This window comes from Durotheca rogersii (assembly GCF_024521655.1).
Source record: "Durotheca rogersii strain YMJ 92031201 chromosome Unknown GGS23scaffold_11, whole genome shotgun sequence".
In the NCBI taxonomy this organism is placed as follows: domain Eukaryota; kingdom Fungi; phylum Ascomycota; class Sordariomycetes; order Xylariales; family Xylariaceae; genus Durotheca; species Durotheca rogersii.
In genome coordinates this window covers 878,300-897,303 of record NW_026251242.1, presented here as the reverse complement: position 1 = coordinate 897,303, position 19,004 = coordinate 878,300, and the positions used below count along the sequence as shown (strand labels likewise).

The window sequence follows — 19,004 nt, the reverse complement described above, 5'->3', positions numbered from 1 at the left end:
CGACCTCATTCACACACGCCCAGGGCCCGGTGAGCCATTTTTGTGGTAGCAGCGGCAGCGGGAGCCGTAGCACCGCGTGAATATAGTCCCGACGATCTACGATGGAAGGCAAGGAAGGTATTATTCGCGGGAACCCTACCGCCTAATCTTACGACGGTACGTGGACTGCACCGCCGTGCCTCTTGTCTCCCTCGCTATATTCGCTCGTCTGCTCGTCTTACCCCACGAGCTCTTTTCTCTTCTGCCTCTAGGGTCCTGTCTTCGCTGCCTCCTCCCCTCCATCCTCTCCCCGCGTCTCCTCCAGGGCCCCCAATACTACTACGGCTGGGACTAGTACTGCTCCTGCTTATACCACCCCTGCTACCCGTCTCCGAGGGCCGATCCCTCATCCGATTCAAGATTGGTCATTTGCCATGTGCTTGTCGCCATCCTGGCGGTGAGAGCGGCAGCGGGTATTCATGCCTTGGCCTAGCGGCTTCTAGTCGCGAGAGATAACATGCGGGAGGGAGAGGGGGGTGGAGGTGATGGCACCGGTTATCATGATAGGTACGCTATATCAGCTGGGGGAATACGCATGCGTACGTGGTGGTCCCCTCCACCACTCCCCGCATGCAAGTATGACGATATGTGTCCCGTCCCCTATTCAGCCTCCTCTTTGGTAGGTTGATCGACACGCCATGCGGGATGTACCGGTACTATCCCTCCCTCCTTGTCCCTCTCACCCGGCCATCCATGCTTCCCGCTGGACCCTACGTGCTTACCAGCTCCACGCATGAACCCGAGCGGAAGAAGAGACACACGCTGCCTTCTTTTTCCCCGGACGTTCGAAGAAGAAAAAAAAATCGACCCCACGCTCCTTGTCGTCATAGTCGTCCGACGTCGTCGTGTTTATCTATGGTAGGTATTTGCAGTCTCGCTTCCTTTCGTAGTTATCATTCTCGCCGCTCCTCTCCCCTCCTGCGATCATACCTTGAACCTCTTTGGGTCTAGTTCTGCGATGTCGGCGCTCTTGGCCTCGCCCTCGAAAATGAATTCGCTCATCAGTTTGCCCGTCGCCGGCCCGTTCTGGATCCCCCAGCACGTGTGGCCCGACGCTATCCACAGTCGCCCGACTGACGTCCCGCCAATCAGCGGCACGCTCTCCTTGCCGAAGCGCATGTGCCGCGGCAGGTAGCACGCCTGCTTTGCCGCGATGGCCGCGGACCTCAGGACGGGGCTCACCGTGCCGATGTAGGAAATCAGGTCGTCGCATTGTGACTCGTCGCACTCGACCTGGTCAGCGGTCTCCGGCAGCGGTATCTTCGAGTCTGGCTCGCCGCACGCGTACACCTCGCCGCCTGGGCGGGCGTAGATCTCCGGGTCCACGTTCCCCCTGTGCTTTCGCTTCTCGCCTCGCGCCGCCCTGTGCGCCGGCACCCAGTCGTTGGGCAGTGAAATGTCGGTGAAGACGGCGTAGGGGCTGACGTCGGCGGTGAACACCACGCTGTGCGCCCGCAGGCCCTCAACCCTGGCCCTGGGCCAGAGGCGGCCCGTCCACGGCCCCGCTGCCACGACCACGTCCGTCACGCCCCGCAGGGTCCGCGTCTCGTTGATAGCGCGGTCGAGGTATTCGACGCTCGAGACAGCCGTGCCTGATTTGTTCAGGCCAATGCAGGTGACCTTGGTGTTGACACGAATCTCAGCGCCGCGTTCGCGCGCCAGAGCGGCCATTGAGGTTGTAAATTGGTAAGGGTGCACCTGCGCTGTCTCGGTGAACCCGGGGAGTCCCATTTCGGCGTACTCGCGCACGAGGCTGGCGTTGATCCAGTCGAGGTCTTCGGGGAGGACCGACGGACGCAGCAGGGCGCTCGCGGCCGCGTCCTGCTTCGGCAGCTTCTGCCAGTCATCCTGGACGTCCTGTTTCGGGAGGCCGGAACTGTTCCTCTTCCTCGTCCTAGCGGTGGGGCTCTGAGCGGGATGCCCGCCTTCCTTCACCGTCGCGGTCAGCTGGCCGCACTCGAGGGTGCGGTACCCCCACCTCTGGGCGCCGCCGTGCTCGGTCGCGAGCTCGGCGTGGAGACGGTAAGATAGGGGGACTAGACAGGTCGGGTAGGCCCACAGGCCCAGTAGGCCGCCGGCCTTGCCAGAAGCGGCCGCCCCGACGGAAGTGGCCTCGAGTAAGGTGATGTGGTGGATAGAGGGGTTGAAAGCGGGATGCCGGGTTAGGTAGTATGCCGTCGTTGTGCCGATAACACCACCCCCTGACGGAACAAAAAAGAGAGAGAAGCGAATTAGCGTGCATCCACTATCGTGACTAGGTGCTACCACATGTCGCAGCGTGCTTCCTCGATGCGGCACGGCCGACCAGGTCAAGTTGGGGGCACGGCCGACCAGACAGGTTTTGTACGTAGCTTTACTACGTCGTACAGACACGGAGATGCAGGCCAGAGGAATGGAAGGGTTGGGCGATGCGATGGAGATACGATAGTGCCAAGTAAAAGTACGAATCTGTATCGAGAGGAGTCGGGACCTGAAGAGCTAAGAAGAATGAATCATAACAACAGTAGCAAAACTCAGCGCTAACCTATGATCACGATATGTCGTGGTTGGGGAATATGGCTGCCCATACTAGTCTATTTGACATGACCGACTCCTTGGTGGCTCGTCTAGGTGCAGACCCCCAAGCCCAAGTTCCACGGCGGAAGAGGAGAGGCCAAGCTAGGGTGGGCGGGTGGGCGAGGGAGACGTTTGGCTCTGCGGTCCTCCTTCACATGCCACGTATGGCAGGGTAGAATGAGGCCGGGTCTGGGGTATTATCTGCTCGCAAGCGAGTTTCGTCCCGGTTTGTGTTGCTATTCGGATTCGCTGTCGGGTGGATCTGTGTGTCGGTGGTTAGTTTATTAGCAATCGATGGTGTTGTTCATCATGAGCCCGGCTCCCTTTTTTTCCCTCTCGGTCTTTGTTGTCCTCCGTGCCCTTCTCTATCTCTTGTCTGCTCTCCGAAATGAAATAACACAATCGAGGTCGAATGATTTTGTCGCCTGGGAGGGGGAAGGGGTCGTACGCGCGCGAACAGCTCTCGACCCTCCTCGCGTAGGATGTATTTAGTGCTCTAACAGCGTGTGATGGGAGAGACGAGTGACGGACGATAGTACAACATCAAGCTCGAATCCTACATGGGTCTGCCCGCCCCCCTCTGTCTCTTATCAACGTACGGCTTATGTAACCGGCTGTGCTAGGTACCTAATTCGGATAACCCGGGGAGGGCGAAGGGTAGGAGCAGGTGGCCCAAGCTCCCCGGCTATGAGAGGTACAGCCGGACAGACCCCACTGTAGCTACGAGGGGCCCGTGTGATTGGGCCAATTGGTCATGCTCCGCTCCGTGGTCGCATTGGCCAACCAGCGGGTTGCTACGTACCTGCCTATATACCTTAGGTACCTAAGGTAGGTAGATACCTAGGTACCTACCTACCTGTGCCTAGGAGGTATGTAGGTACCTATCTAGGTAAGTATCTGTAGGTACCTGCGTATTCGGATCTTGCGGTTGCCGAGGCATCCACACGATGACACGGGGGACAGGGCAGTCGCGCGATACGTCACACACCCAATGTGTCAAGAGAAGGTCCAATCCAATGCGACAAGCCGACGTGTGTCATCGTCAATTATATCATCGCCAGAGTATCCCCGCTCACCTCTCGCTCACCTCCTTGACTTACTCAACTTCACGACACGACACGCAACGGCCGAGTAATCCCCGCCAACAACCGGATACCCAAGTCAGAGATTATCGTCATTTACCTATGCGACAAGCTGTCGCAAGGATCTGGTATCCTGTGCGTTCATCACTCGGTCGGTAACGCCCCTGTCTCTGCGCTACTTTGCGCAATCCCATCGAGTGCACCCATATCTACATATACATCCCGAACTCTCATTTACTAACCTCTCGGCCAGCCTCAATCCTATCGCAGAGACAGATTCTCACGTCTCTATCGTCTTACCATCGACTTGCGAGCTATCATTACCCCGCTCCGCTAAGCAGCGTCTCGGGCCCGTCACTAAATACCCCACCGTTCCGATTGCAAAGACGAACGGAAACCACCATGGCTTCGGCGACGACATTCTACGATTTCAAGGCCAAGGACAGTGAGTGCCCTATGAAGTCATGGCCCACAGCTAGCTTTCCGGTAGCCCGGCAGCCCGCCTCGCCAAAACTTTGCCTAAGCTAACCGTGACCCGCACATTGCAGAGAGGGGCGTCGAGCAGTCCATGGCCGACTACAGCGGAAAGGTCGTTCTGGTCGTCAATACTGCCTCTAAGTGTGGCTTCACCCCGCAGTATGCGGGGCTGGAGAAACTATACAAGGAGATCACCGAGTCTCACCCGGACGACTTCGTTATCCTCGGCTTCCCTTGCAACCAGTTTGGTGGTCAGGAGCCCGGCACCGACGACGACATCCAGTCCTTCTGCCAGGTCAACTACGGCGTCACCTTCACCATCATGGGCAAGACCGACGTCAATGGTAGCAATGCGGAGCCCCTGTACGAGTGGATGAAGGCCGAGAAACCCGGTCTCCTGGGCATGAAGCGCATCAAGTGGAACTTTGAGAAGTTCCTCATCGGCCGCGACGGTAGGGTCAAGGAGCGATGGGCCAGCACGACCAAGCCTGAGAGCCTGGAGAAGGCTATTCTGGAGGAGCTGGGCAAGAAGGCGTAAGTCCCTGCTCGAGCCTGGGAAGCTGCTTTTCTCTCTCCTTAACTTTTACCCTCTATGTTGCTGGCGAACTGGAGGTACGCGTTGACGATTGCCCATAGAGTGGCCATGATATAATGCTTAAGGGTCTGGGTGACACGTGGTGTTTTCTTGCTATACGCTACTCTCCCCACCTAACCTAAAACAAATATAACGAGGATCAATCAACAAGCACGCCGCATTACATCCAGAATCGTTGAGATCTCGGGGCTATCCTGGGAACCAATAATTTCCTTCTCTACTGTATCGCGTTGCTATACTGATGTTGTTGCAGTAGTGAAGCGGAGTCCCCCCCAGAAGTCTAATCATTGCGACGAATTATATGCCCGTTTCCGTTTCATGTCTCCATCGTGATCTTAGGTCTATCCCCGGGACCTCCTTTCATTCCTGATGCTGGATCCGAACCTTAATCATCGCCTATGATAGCCGTCCGCAAGCTTGAATGGCATCAAGGACCGGTCATGAGTCCCAAGAATCGTTATATAGCTGATGGCCCTACGCAGGACCTCAAAAGACTGCTCTTGGAAGTTAGGGAGTCAAGTGGCCTCGTGACGAAGCAACAGGAAGGTTGACCACGAGTCTCGAAGCAACTGTAAGGAGAAGCTGGATAGAGATGCTGATGGTAGTATGCGGATGCCGTCGTGGTAGAGCGTCCGCACAATTCTTTCAGCATGAACGAGCCAAGTTCCAGTGAGTAGCGTACCTCGGCGTACCTCGGCGTACCTCAGGCTTCTGGTTATCGCGTCCTCATTCAAGAAAACAGCCGTCCCCTAATGAGGTTAGTGGAGGTGTCTATCTTCTGGTGCTTTGAGGGCCGCTTCGATATCGACAGAGCCTTTCTAAGTTCTCTATGGAATCGAGGTTCCGGGGGGCAACTGGCTACAAACTACGCGACGTTCAAATTCACCATATCATCAACATCTCACAGAGCAGTTCACTCTCGTTTAGTCCCATATATCCTCAAGTCAGGGGACAATATATATCATACTAAACAACCCAGTATCTCTCTAACAGAGTCGCTCAGAGAATCTCAGTCGACCGACTATAGACAAGAGCGCCCGCCAGGCCCAATTCCAGTCCCCGGTGCAGCATCATAGTCCTATCAGCGGTTTCACGTTCACAATAACTCGCGGCGACTTTCTATGTTTACGGGATCTTCGAGTCACAGATTCTTATGAGTCTACTCACCACTAGTACCGAGATACGCTATCATATCGCGTTCTGCTGATAATCAGCCACCTGACGCAAGGCCAGCATATCATCTATCTCTAGGTATTGCAAAATAAGCCAAACCAACCAGCACTAGCTACATTCCTCAAAACAAACGATCTACGTCTCATAAACATCTTCGTCCTCCCCATGGTCCCCCAACCTCGTGGGAGCGAGCATCATGTCATGGCAAGATGAGCAGATACCCGCAACCCCCCCTCGGTTCACAACAGTCTCACGAGGGAAAACTGGCCAAGGGAGCACAGGACCAGGGGGAACTGTGACCGGAAGCTCGGAAGGCAGATCTAGTCAGAAAACGAGACGCAAATGTTCATCAAGTGGCTCACGAGTTGCTGTCAAACCTGCATGGACCACATTTCCTGCCAACGCTGCAGCGCTGCTTGCACGGAGCAACTCGACGGCATCGATGGAAGCAACCCAAACGAAGCGAAAAGAGGACGATCATCACCAGTATCTATCCACCTGAGCGCAGGAGCTCGGGCTTTCGAGAACAAGCCGACGTACACTACCGAGTGACCATGCGGTAAGAACGAGAGCAAGGCATGGGATAAAAAGAGACAGTGCATTGTGCCCACTCTCCCATCCGAACCGGGTCGGCGTTCGTTGTGGATTGAAACGAAACAATACCAGGAAGATACTACCTACAGCCTCAAATAGGTTGCGGTACAGCGTATGCTCACGAGTCATGGTGATGATACGAAGATAGGCGTACAGCTACCACCCATCGCAACTTTACCAGAGCTGAGATGAGCCTCAAGGACTCCTTCGTCTTCGCGCCAACCCCAACCCAGCTTGACCGACCAGTGAGGCCAGTGAGAAGCAAAGCAGGGGTTGTACCTACATTCGCTGTCGCCAAGTTTTGGACGTTTCAAGTGATCTCCAACGACCGAACAAGCAGACGTACGAGCCACCGGATTTTTAAAAGGAATCCAGGGAACTTGGCTGTTTCGTCCCTCTTCATTCGCCCACGCCGACGTTGGGCGTCTACTCGCCAGGACCTTTGCCGCGTCGGCGCAATAGCTCCCGGCTCCTACGGCGAAAATGGGTGTACGGACCACTTGGGTCGAATCCCACGGCATGTCTATTTTTACTCGATCGACGCTTCGGCGTGTCTCAAGGCACGGATTCCACCGCAGCAGGCAAGCCTCAATCACGCGTGCAGAATCCGCAGCACGCACCCCGGATTCTCACTCTCACTCTCACTCTCCCCTCCCGCTCTCCCTGAACAATCGAATTGACATTTGAAGAGACAAGGAGAGAGATGCTGGGACATGTTCGTCGTCTTTCACGCTTCCCAATACAGGACTCGTTATTAATACGACGTGGCATCCGTTATTTTGGTCGAAGAAGTAGGGCAAGTGTTCCCGAAGGATCAATAAACGAACCTAGGCGAAGGAATGAAGCTAAGCTCTACGATGAGTATCAGGTGGCACAGCGTTATGATAATATGCAGGAACGGACACGTTCTGTACACACACACGCACAACGCCGGCCTTCTCGGGCACATCGCGATGTGTTGATTCCAGCGCGTACTGGCAGGGTCTGGGGTCGTCTATCTGTGACTGCTGCCGATGCCACTTCGTCGTTCGCCGTCGCCGCCACCGCCGCCTGCGCCGCAGCCTCATCCTTAACCGCGTTTCGTAGCCGGCACCCATCGTACGGCGTGGATCGAGACGACTAGGGGGGAAGAGGCAAGGCGTCGACGCGATGGAGCGGTGAGGTGGAGAGAGGACGCGCCACTCTACATACCTACACATACATACACGGAGAGTAAGTAACGTAGGTAGACATCCATACATGGTTTGATGGTTGGGCCTGTCCGCCTCGGCCGTTCTACCACCGCCGTCATTCCCTCGCGCACGCACGCCCGGTCCCATTCTTTATTTAGGCATTCTGGCCCTTGAAGCGTATCGATCCTCCGGCCATAGTCTATCTAGGTGACCCAGGGGTTTCGAGAGCAAGTAGGAAGAGCACGTAGGAAGAACAAGGGCGACAAGAGGAAAAACCGGCCGCAGCAACAGCAGCGAAAGAAAGCTGGGCCTATCCGGCACTCGGCGCGCGGGTGTGGTCCCCCTGTGGTTCACTTTACGTACATACCTACACATATGTCCACGCAGGCCTCACAGGCTCAGGCTCAGGCTCAGGCCCCAGGCCAGGCCCAACGACAGCGCACTGCCGTGGCGGGATTCTCTGCGGCGCGGGCGCGGTAGATAGGTATGGTAGGCATATCCATGCGCAGGTACGGCGCAGGTTTTACGCACATTAACAGAAAACACACACACGCACACGCACATACCTACATCAACAGACATAGCTACGTAAACACACACACACACACACACACACCCTCTCTCGTTCGCCCTCTCTCCTCTCGGCCGGGACCTCGCTCCGGGCTCACGACGTACACGCACAGCCAACCAAGGCGATCGGGGGTGCAAGCCACCGACCGCGGAAAAGGCCAACCCGGCCAACCAACTTACTTACCTGCAGACGGACTGACTGACTGACTGCACGCGGGTTTGGCATCTACGTAGTCCGGCGTAGCTGTGCATGCGTTCGAGGAGGTAGGGAGGTTAGAGACGCGGACATGTGCGTATCTGCACCCACGCCTTGGATACGCAACGCACGCACGCGCGGGTCGGGTGGTCCCTGACGCATTCCTCCCCCCCCCTCTCCACCTCCCTTCGTCGCGCTCGCCTGCTGCTGGTGGGCCTCCTCGCCTCCGGTCAGTCGGCCGGCCGTCCAGCCGTGCGGGCCAGCTGTGCGTCGATGGATGGGGATGGGCCCAGTGAGAAAAAGAGAGAGGGAGAGGGAGAGAGAAAGTCGACAGGCAAGTTATGCGTGCGCGCGCATGTGAGAGGTAGGTAGGAAGTACCTAAGGTAAGGTAGGGTAAGTAGGGAGGTATGGACGGACATACGCATGTAGGTATGTAGTATGCAGCGGGAAGGGGTTGCATAGCGAGAATACCCACCCACCGAACTACCCACCTACGTAGGTACCTACCTACCTACGTTGCCAACGACGGCGAGGAGGAGGTGGAGGAGGGAGGTAGGTAGGTAATAGCAGGTGGTTATATCGAACATGGCAGCCGGGATGCGGGAGGAGGAGGAGGAGGAGGAGGAAGCATGTACGTAGTAAGTGGGCACGGCCTAATACACGCGCGCGCGCGCGCTGCGGACGGCGCGCACCCTGGCCTCGCTCTAGAGTAGAGTAAGTACGTGTAGAGGCAGCCCAGCTGGCGTCGCATGGGACGTACGGATGCGTGCGCGCGCGGGTCGACGTTGTTGTTGCTGCTGCTGCTGCTGCTACGTGCGGGCGTGCGACGTCCGTCGGCGAAGGAGCGGGGGGGAGGGGAGCCCGCCCACCTGCGACTCGGACCTGCGACGACGGGGTGCGTCGCTGGCGCTGCTGCTGCTGCTGCTGCTGCTGCTGCTGCTACGCAGAGTTGCTGGCACCTCGACACCTCGCCACTTGCTGGCGCTCGCCGCCTGCTGCTGCTGCTGCTGCGATATCGCTGCGGCGAGTAAGACGATCGGGCGATCCGGGACCCAGGTTTTGCCGGGGGCTGGTTCTCTTCTCCCCTCTCTCCTCTCTCCTCTCTCCTCTCTTCCCTCTTCCCTCTCTTCCCCCCCCCCCCCCCCCCCCGGCCCTCCCGCCGCCCCATCCCAGCGCGCATCGCGCGCACGCACCCAGGCAACCGACCCGCGGCGATGATGGCCCCGCGCCCCTGGTCGCTCTCGACGGCGGAGCCGTACGCACACGTGCGCGCGTGCCGACGAGGAAGGGGAAGGGGAAGGGGGAGGGGGGAGGGGGCAGGGGCAGGTGAGGAGGAGGAGGAGGAGGAGGAGGAGGAGGAGGAGGAGAAGGAGGACGACGACGAGGCAAGATAGATAGCCCCGGAGAGAAGAGGCCGAAAATACTCATACCTACCTACCTACCTACCTACGTCAAATACTCCAAGGGCAAGGCAGGGCAGGGCAGGGCACAGCTACGTTCGCAGGGGGACCGGGAGGTGATTTTGTATACCTAGGTAGATTCTGTAGACGGATTCCCGCGGGATCGGCTTCCTCGTGCTTACGTACTCGCGAGGTCCTGCATCCTCTCTCTCACTGTACTTATTTCCTGTTCTCTCTTTCTCTCTCTCCGTGCGCCGCTCCGTCTTACGGGGCTTTCCGCTGACGTTTTTGGGGAGAAGGCAATATAGAAAGCCGAGGTAAAAAAAAAAAAAAAATAGTGAGACGAAGACGCGTAGAGGCGGCACGGCGTCGCGGGATCAGGTGGCCCAGATGCGCGATACCTACGGTTGACCGACGGACTAGGGGCGACGAGGACGAGAGGGGAAAATAGGTAGAGAGAATATATGCATGCATACCTGTTAGTAGCTGACAAACTAACTGACAAAGAGGCCCTCCTAGTAGTTTACTCATAACCTATGTTATTATTACTAGTACGGTCGTTAATATTACCCGTCGTACTTCTCATGACTTACCTCTTACTTGCCTAGGTACCTTGCCGTTCTTCCACTTCCCACCCTCCCCTGGCGCGCCATCCACCCATTCAGTCTTTCCATTTCCAACTCCCTCTCTCACCCCTAATCCTCTACCTATTCCTATCCTGTGCCTATGCCTATGCCTATGCCTCCCCCCTACTCTCCCTCCCTCTTTCTCGTGTACCCCGACCCGGGTCGGCGTCAGCGCCGGCGCCTAGGGCCCAATTTCTAGCGCCTACGTTGCCTCCCTACATATTAATTAATACAACGTACTCGTATGCGTACTCACATACTACCCTACCCAGTGCCATCTAAATGTGCTGTCTAGCGCGTTCCCACTCGTAATCTACGCAATCAATCCAGGCTCGCAGCATATAAACGCCATGTACTCCGGTGGCGCCAGAGAGGACAAGATGGGACGAGGTGGGATCGATAAGCTTCAGCCCGTGGCTCGAGACATAGGGGTAGAGCGTACTCTGACTATGGAGTGGGAGAGAGCGAGGGCACAGAGCGAGGTAGTACTGGCAGTGGGGGGGAGGGGAAGGGCGTAAGGAAGGAATGGCGAATTTCGGAGAAGCCTGTAAATACTATGTAGGCATATGCGCCGATATTACTGGCAGCAGTGCGTGGTAGCAGATTGGGGATTTGGTATTGTCGTCATTGGAACCAGGGTCGGTCTGGTGCCGGTCGTAAAGAATGACCTTGAGATTCACCGTGTACCCTGGCGCGCTGATGGATATAAGAGAGTATGTACGCACAGCGTATGTGTAGGTATATAGAATAATCCCGACCCGTCCGTGGGCTTGGCAGATAATGTTGACGAGCCTGCTCCCCTGGCTATCGTCACCCTAACGGCTATACGTTGCCGCTTGTTGCTCCACGGCGTAGGCAAGGCCACGGTACTTAGCCTATACCGAAGGGTCTCACTCCTAGCAATGTGGAGGAAGCTTGTCGTGGACGTAGAAGGAGAGGCTTAAAGCCGATTTCGAAGTGGCCTTGGCAGGAGGTCTCGATAGCTTCTTGGCCGGTCAGCTAGCTCCTTCGCCGCTCGCATGCATGCACACATATGGCCAGACGTGTATCGTACCTAGACGTTAGAGAGCACTTGCAACCCTAGGCCAGGCATTGACTCCTTACCACCCCTACTACCTAGGGTTGGAGATGCGTAGGCAATACCGGCTTCAGAAACAGCTCCAGCGGAGGCCCTGTCCCAAGCCAGGCATGGTTACCTCGACTCACCATGCTATGTTGGGGGCCGCCCGCCCGTATCGAGCCCCATGACGGCTAGGACGTCGGAGGGCAAGGGGCGCGCGTCGGATGTTTTTCGTCTTCGAAATACAATCGTACGGGAATGGCGTCGGAGAAGTCGAATCTGACATGTGAGTCTTGGAAGATGCTAAACTACCTATCGATTCATCACTATATCGCACCAGGACCTGCAAGGGACACGCATCTACCGAGGGGGCGCGCGCTAGGCAGACCGCGCCTATCGAAGGTACCACTTGCCTTGCCCACGATCTCGGAGACCACCTGCGGCTACGACGACTGCCTGGGTAAATGGCGACGGTGGTAGGTATATACGGTACCTATAATTTTCCACCCTTCCGTCGGTCGCTAGAGCAGAGGGGAGGGAAGAAGGAGCCTTTCTTTGCGAGCCGCGAGCAAAACATGTAATGCCGACTAGGCGAAGATTCGAATGCTCTTGGTGGCCAAACTCATCTTACACCCTCCCGTAGTAATGGCGCTCCCCCGCCGCTCGACCTGTGCGATACGAGTTTCGATAGGTATAGGTATTCCAAATTGACCTTCGTTGTCGCCAGATCCATCGTATAGCCTTCGGCCGAGGCCATAGCCCTTGTCTCACTCCAGGCACCACAGGCCGGGCCGAATGAAGGAATGGCGAGAGATCTGATAGGCGCGAAGCGGCCAAAAGATGGAGAAGAAGCAGGCAAGCATGGAAGGGCATGCGACGAGGCCGTGATACCCACTTCGCGCCTCGGGGGAGACGACGATATGACACCAAGGCGCTCCTAAGTACGTGTGTGTCGATGGCGCACCCCCCTTCAGGGTTTATTGCCGAGCGTGGTGTTGACGGAGATTCCGCAGTGGAAATTCCGAGGATCAGATTTGCCGGTCTCGAACAGCAGAGAGAACCGCCTAGATCGGTTTTACGGGTGCGGCAGGGGTCCTCTCGGTGCTGATTAGGAGAAAGGATCGCCACGGCCCTGAATGCACGCCAGGGTCTGTTGCAGAGTAACGAGGCTGAGCGCGCTGAATATAGTGCGTACTTGAACAGAACGGCTTAGTAGGGCTCTCAGCTCCTTTCGCCTAGCTGGCGCTTGCGGGACCGGCGCGCGCGTGTAAAGCAACCGTGTGCGGAATAGGTACCTAAGCATATGCGTGTGCCGCCACATGTAAGCCATCGTCCGGCGCCTTGCGCTTCGGTCCTTGCCGCCGCGTTGCCGTGAGAGATAGATGGGTCATAATGTACGTATCGTACGTACGTGCGTGTGTATTGTGGTACACCTGATCGATGTCTCTGCAGGTGTTAGGGGAATTCTTCGGGCCCTCGTTGGTCGAGCGTCCAATCTGAGTGACTTGCCCAGGCATGTGTGTGTATCGAGAGCGTGCGTTCTGTGTATGTAGCTAGGGTAGGCCGTTCTGAGATGGGTTGACGGCCCAAGACAGATTTAGCCGTCCAGCCAAGAGGGATAGCGTCGAAGGATAGAGCCGAAACCACATCCTCGCAGGCCTATGGTTCCCCGGCTATGACGAGACTTGGCCATGCCAACATCAACGGCATGCCCTTGTGGTCCCAGAACATTCACTCGTCGTCGACGACGACGACGACTAATGCTACTTGGTCCCCGTGATGAAAGGGGTTTCGTCGTAACGCCCGGGAGTGGACCCTGTAGAAAGTGGCGCCGAATCTCTCCCAATAGAACGCCGTCGCTAGCGTCGAAAATCTCAGAATAAAAATAGGCGCGTAGGGGTCTCGTTCGAGGCAAGATGTTCCATCCGCCGTCGACTCTGCTCCCATGTAACGCCCTGGTCGCTACGTTAGGTTCGGGATCATCACTTGCAGCTATGGCAACGCCATCCCCCCGCGTTCACCTCAAAACTGGCCGCATGCTGGCTGGCGGGCGGGAGCAGCAGCTGCTGATCCGCATCGTCCCTACCGACGGCTCGCCCGTCTTACCTGCTTCACGGCATCGATACTATGATTGGGGACACGTGATGAGCCACTGGCTAGCGGTGACATGCGCTGCTGATTTCCAATACCTGTCGCTGGCGGCGGGGCGGAGGATGGAACAGAGCGACCCGCAGAGGGATGCAGAGCCATCGCTCGGAGGGTTTGGGCGACAACCATGGCCGCAGGATCAAGGAAATATTGGCCTCGTAGCATTGGTCCACCTGATTGAATCGACACCAACCGCGTGGCTGTAGGGTAGAATGATGACGGCGAGCCAGCCAAGGTTGGTCCGGTAATGGTTGGCCCCTCCTGGCCCCGATCTTGGTCTTCGAACTGGCCACTTGACAGCTCGGACACCCTCACAAGTTAGAGAAAATGCGCGAGAGAGAACACAGACCAGGACAGACAGACAAGACAGGCAGATGCAGACAACGCCAACCCCCGCGGGTAAGGAGGTATGACCATGGGCTTGCTGGGGGTGGTGCCGTCGGCGATCTGCACGATATAGTCCCAAGCCCACGAGTTCTGCGAATTTGATCGTCACGGCGCAAAAGATAGCCAGTGACCCAAGTCTGACCGACTCGAGAACCCCGCGGCATGCCATGAATACAGACGCACATACATATACGTACGTACGTACGCACGCACATACCTAACCTCTTACATATGTATGCAGAGCCTTTGACAGGGGACATAGGACCGAGCCGCAACGGCAACCCGACGAGAGCAGGTAGGCGTTGATAATCGATGGGGGCAGGAACTTCTCTCCCGCCCTCGATTCAACATGGCAAGGTAGCATTGTAGCCTCAATTTCGTCTGATGTTCTGCGGAGACCCAATCCTTTCCACGAAGCGTGCTCTTCTTGTTCTATGAGGTGATCCTCATTACGATCTCTGCGCGGTGGTGTTTTTTTTTTTCTTTCTCCTTTCGTGTTTCTTTCTGCAGTTTCGGCGACGTCTGCGCGTGCGGGTGTGTAGTGCAGGTTCAGGTTGCGAAGTGCATGATATTCGGCGCGATAGCGTGCAAGGGATGCCTCTTAACACCTCGACGTTGGTATGGCTGACAATAAAAAAAAAAAGCTGGCACTCCGGCCAGCCCTCGGCCGCAGGCCTCTTCCCCACGCCTATCTTGCACCGATTTATGCGTGCACGTATGAGTATGTATGTGTGTATAGTGCACTACGCGGTAGACATCACGAAGACGCCTCCACACTCGCTATCGAGGCCACACAGCTCGAGCCGGGTAGTAAAGGTAGTAGTAAGGGACAGGGACGGGGCGGCCTGATTGGACGGGGCGTAAGATGCAACGTTGCGTGTTGCTCCCTACGATGGCTTCTCCACCAATCAAGCCAGAGACCTTTAGACGGAAGGATGGTTAGCCGTTGGGAGGGGGGCGGCTAGGGTTAGACGATGCTGGGAAGCCGGTCTGGCGAGTTGCTTCGTCGCTTCGGTGCTCTGGGGGCTCTACGACCGCATAGGGGGTGCTACTACGTATCTATGTTCCTCACGCAAGCAACACTCCCTCTGGTCCGTAGCAGTGGCAGCCGCCGTAGCAGGGAAATCAACCTCGTCTCTGGCGTCCCGTGCTACGACATGACTTCAACACGAGCTGCTAGCGAGCGTCGAGAGATAACGCAGTCGCGTAGAAAGAAGGGACCATTACGGCGGGGAGGGGACGAGAGGAGGAGAGGAGAGAGAGAGGAGGAGGAGGAGGAGGAGGAGGGGGGGGGGGGAGTCGAGGTCCAACCCTGGTGCGCGATCCATGTTTGCGAGATCAGGAGATGTCATCAGACGTACCGGAGCGCACCCTTCGCTTTTAGTGCCTAGGACAGGACAGGCCGCCGGCGGTTCAAGCCTCAAGAGAGGCGGCGGCGGCGGTTACTCGGCACCCCTTCAAATTTCCGAGCCTAGTCCGGGGCATCGGTGGACAGGGCACAGGGCCAGTTAATTGGAGAAGCCATCTCGATTGTCCAGGGGACGCGATCACCTTGCCCGTGACAAGTGACGGATGGGGTGAAAGCGACGCAGCTGCCTCCCGCTTTCTCAGCCAGTACGCAGCTTGCGCAGCGTCCGAGGGCATCTGGGGCCGCTAGACGGACAGGATACTGCTATTACACGTCAGTGTCGATCCAGGATACCGCGCCTTACATCGCTGGCCACGGGGCGGAGCCGGTGTTCCAGGCATGTATGTGGGCATGTACATGTGTGCTATATATGTAGGTAGGTATGTAGTAGGTATGCAGCGCATAGGTAGGTGGTCCCGACCCGGCCTCTTGGAACATGACCTCGGAGGATGGCCGATCACCTGGAGCGCCTTCGCGAGAGGCCACAGACATCGGCGGCATCCCGTGAGAGCTGCCTTAGCAAACAGCGTCGAAGGGCGTAGGGTCTGTCTCGGTGGTTTCTATTTCTGACGCGGTCCGCGTCGCTGGCCTGACGCTCGACGAGGGACAGCCACGGGATATTAGCTGTTTCGATTCGTGCCTTTCTCCAGATCACGGCAAGCGGGAGCCGGGCGGTGATTGGCCCAGGATTTGTTGATGTGTGCTGTGGTATTCTCGGCGATTGAACAGCCCGAGGAGAGCAGTGGACGGACGGGGCTTTTTTTTCTTCTCTGGGTCGAAAAGGGTCCTTCGCGGGCGGTCGCGTGCGTGCCAATGAGGCGTTGATCCGTCGACAGGGCTCTCCCGCCCAGCCAATGGACAGAGGGGCGTGCGAATACCATGTAGGTTGCCTTGGAGGAGGAGTGGATAGCGAGCCCAGGCAGGCAGCCCCATGGTAGTAGTCGGTGACTGAATCGGGGAGGGGATGGGGTCTTTGCGTGATCTGGTTAATTACTACTGCCATTTAGCAGTGTAGTACTGCTGTGCGTAGGCGTAGCATTCGAGTGCAGCGTGCGGTTAACCAGCCTTCGATGCGGGATGTGAAGAATACGGAGAGGCTATCGAGTTGAGGGGGGTTCGCTCGCCTTTCCTATTTTCCTCTTCCTTTTTTGCGTGTTGGACTTTTCGTGTGTCAGAAATTGGTAAATTGGTGTGGGAGGTGAAAAGTTCCCCCCAGTTCTGCCTCACAAATTGATTCTGTAGAGGTGCTTACAATTATTATTCCCTGCCGGCGGAGGCCCAACCACCGTGCGAGGCACCTAACCCTAAGCCCTCAGTTCCTCTCTAGAACGGTGCTGCGGGCTAACGGGGCTACTAATTACGTAGTGCGCGCTGGTAGCTCCCGGGTTCAATTCTTCCACTTCTAGGGAGGCTGGTGGAGGTACCTACCGGGTAGTACTGCGTGTGCTCGTACTTAGCAGTACCTGTAGTACGGGGTGCTGGGAGTCCGGGTGCCCTACACGTCCCCGAGCTCAGACGCTAAATCAATAAGGTTTAGGCGGGCTTCCAGGGTTAGGTACCTACCTAATCTGCCTACACGGGCAGATACTACGTAAAGCTAGGTATCGATGGGTATCTTCCACGTGGTATACTGCCTCCTTGTAGCTGAGTAGATACCTGTAGGTACCTACCCGTATCTACCTGAGGCGCCTCTTAACGGCCCTAGGTACTCGGCTACACCTTGCGCTAGGCATGTGGCATGTGCTTCCATACCTTAGGTACCTAACCTAGGTACATTCAGCACCCTTATGCCTACACGCATTCCCTATAGAACAGACCTACCTCTTCCAAGTCAGTCCCGTATCACCATCTCGTCCTACTACGTGTATCTACCCACCTACCCACCTACCTACCTACCTACCTACCTACTTACCTACCTACCCATCTACCTCGCTCACATACCTGCCTGCAGGTTGGTTTACGGATACTCGAGGCGTACGGATGTGTCTGTCTAACCAAGTACTACGTGGTACCTACGTATCTAAGGCTATGCGGTGTCCAGTTGACATGCGCTAGTAGGTCAGATAGCGTTTCCCTTAGCCTTCTTCTGTGCAGGCTTCTTCGGTCCTTCTAGGGCCTAGCTCGAATCGTGCTAGTTTCACCCGCCTCCCGAGGTACCTCCTTAGTAGGCTGCGATACGATACCGTCTCTCCCCTCCCCGGTCGCGTCCGCTTGTCCTAATTTCTCCCCCGCTTCTCGCTCCCCCATCATCGCGTCTCTCCCATAGCTGGGAATATTACGATCTGTGAGAGCAGCAACCAATAAGCCGTCGACAAGGGACCGACTCGCCTAGATAACAGAAATTGGTTACCCTACTTACAGGTCTACCGACCGACGTCCAAACTAGTTAGGCCGCTCCCACTAACGAACGGACGGCATTACTGTGTCGGCGATAGCTCCCGCTCCGGATCCTCACATAATATCAGTAACCACGACAGCAATGACGATAGCGGTCGGGCTTAATATACATACCTAAGGTACGGATGCTACAGGCCGACCTGCGCTCTCCAACATGGAACTGCCGCCGTCGTGCCTGTGTATAGGGCACATGCCGGGTAGCATTACACGATGCTGAGTTAAGAACAATACGTGGTAGCATGCGGTGTGTGTGGTATCCGTGGCATGTCCATTCCTACTACGTAGTACCTCCCTACCTTTCTTACTCACCCACACACATACCTACCTACCTAGCTATATACCTACTACGTAGTACCTAACCTAGGACAGGACTACCTTAGGTGCTGTGTTGGTGGGATGGGGCCACGGGACCCCGGCCAGCAGGCGGCACTAGCAGTTCTCACGATATCCGTTCGTTCGATGGACAGGCCAGGTCAGATATGCACATGCTACATACCTACACAAACCACCTAACATGAGGAAACGTATCGTGTAGGCGCATACAATGACGACTGTGTATGCAGAGCTAGAAAACGATCCGATAATGTCCGAGCAGTCTCGCGAGACAAACGGGGGGGCGATAGGTATATATCGCTTTGTACTCGGTCGTTAGCAGGCCAGGTGTTGGTGATCCGACAGTCACACAAGTCTCGGTCGGCTTCCTCTCTGCGATTTGAGAATCTCGAATTGCCTAAGTACCTCGGGAAAAGCAGTCGGTGGGCCCCCCCCCCCCCCCGCGAGGCGACGAGAGAACTGAAGACGTGCGAAGAGGTCTGGATGGTCATCTCGACGGCGAATAGAACCCAAATGGGAAGGCTTCGAGAACATTGGGGGGGTGATTGGACGGTAGCATGCCGTAGGTCGCACTGCAGCGCACTCTACCCTTCTATAGGATAGCTCGCAAGCCACCGAGCAGAGGGAGGGGGGGGGATGGGGGTGGGAGGGTTCGGTGCTGCTTGACCTGCATCGAGGCGAGCTGCTGCAGCGCAGACGTGGAGCGAAGCAGCCAAGAAACCCTCGATCTATGTGAATTGTCGACTGCGTCGGCAGGCTTTGGTGCCGACTGTGCAAGGCCAGCCTTGGC

The 19,004-nt window shown here is 56.7% G+C and overlaps 2 protein-coding genes across 2 annotated transcripts; one reads left to right on the top strand and one right to left on the bottom strand.

Annotated features, from left to right (window-relative positions):
- Nucleotides 1-963: 963 nt before the first annotated feature.
- Nucleotides 964-2,606, bottom strand: GGS23DRAFT_597218 (FAD dependent oxidoreductase; the record flags this gene model as incomplete). The annotated part of the gene is made up of 2 exons (XM_051518590.1): nucleotides 964-2,240; nucleotides 2,564-2,606. 2 exons carry the CDS (start codon nucleotides 2,604-2,606, stop codon nucleotides 964-966), a joined length of 1,320 nt encoding a protein of 439 aa, XP_051371623.1.
- A 951-nt stretch (nucleotides 2,607-3,557) lies between these two features.
- Nucleotides 3,558-5,514, top strand: GGS23DRAFT_570129 (thioredoxin-like protein). Its single transcript, XM_051516491.1, has 5 exons — nucleotides 3,558-3,828; nucleotides 3,931-4,122; nucleotides 4,226-4,688; nucleotides 5,003-5,418; nucleotides 5,492-5,514. Exons 1-4 carry the CDS (start codon nucleotides 3,612-3,614, stop codon nucleotides 5,031-5,033), a joined length of 903 nt encoding a protein of 300 aa, XP_051371622.1. The 5' UTR covers nucleotides 3,558-3,611; the 3' UTR covers nucleotides 5,034-5,418; nucleotides 5,492-5,514.
- The last annotated feature ends 13,490 nt before the right edge of the window (nucleotides 5,515-19,004 follow it).

What these genes read in the sequence shown, in the direction of transcription:
- GGS23DRAFT_570129 (XM_051516491.1), top strand. Translation starts at nt 3,612, where the DNA reads ATGCGACAAGCCGACGTGTGTCATCGTCAATTATATCATCGCCAGAGT. An exon ending in TCCTGTGCGTTCATCACTCG is followed by an intron (nt 3,829 to 3,930) that starts GTCGGTAACGCC and finishes CCTCTCGGCCAG; the next exon opens with CCTCAATCCTATCGCAGAGA. An exon ending in GAGGAGCTGGGCAAGAAGGC is followed by an intron (nt 4,689 to 5,002) that starts GTAAGTCCCTGC and finishes ATGTTGTTGCAG; the next exon opens with TAGTGAAGCGGAGTCCCCCC.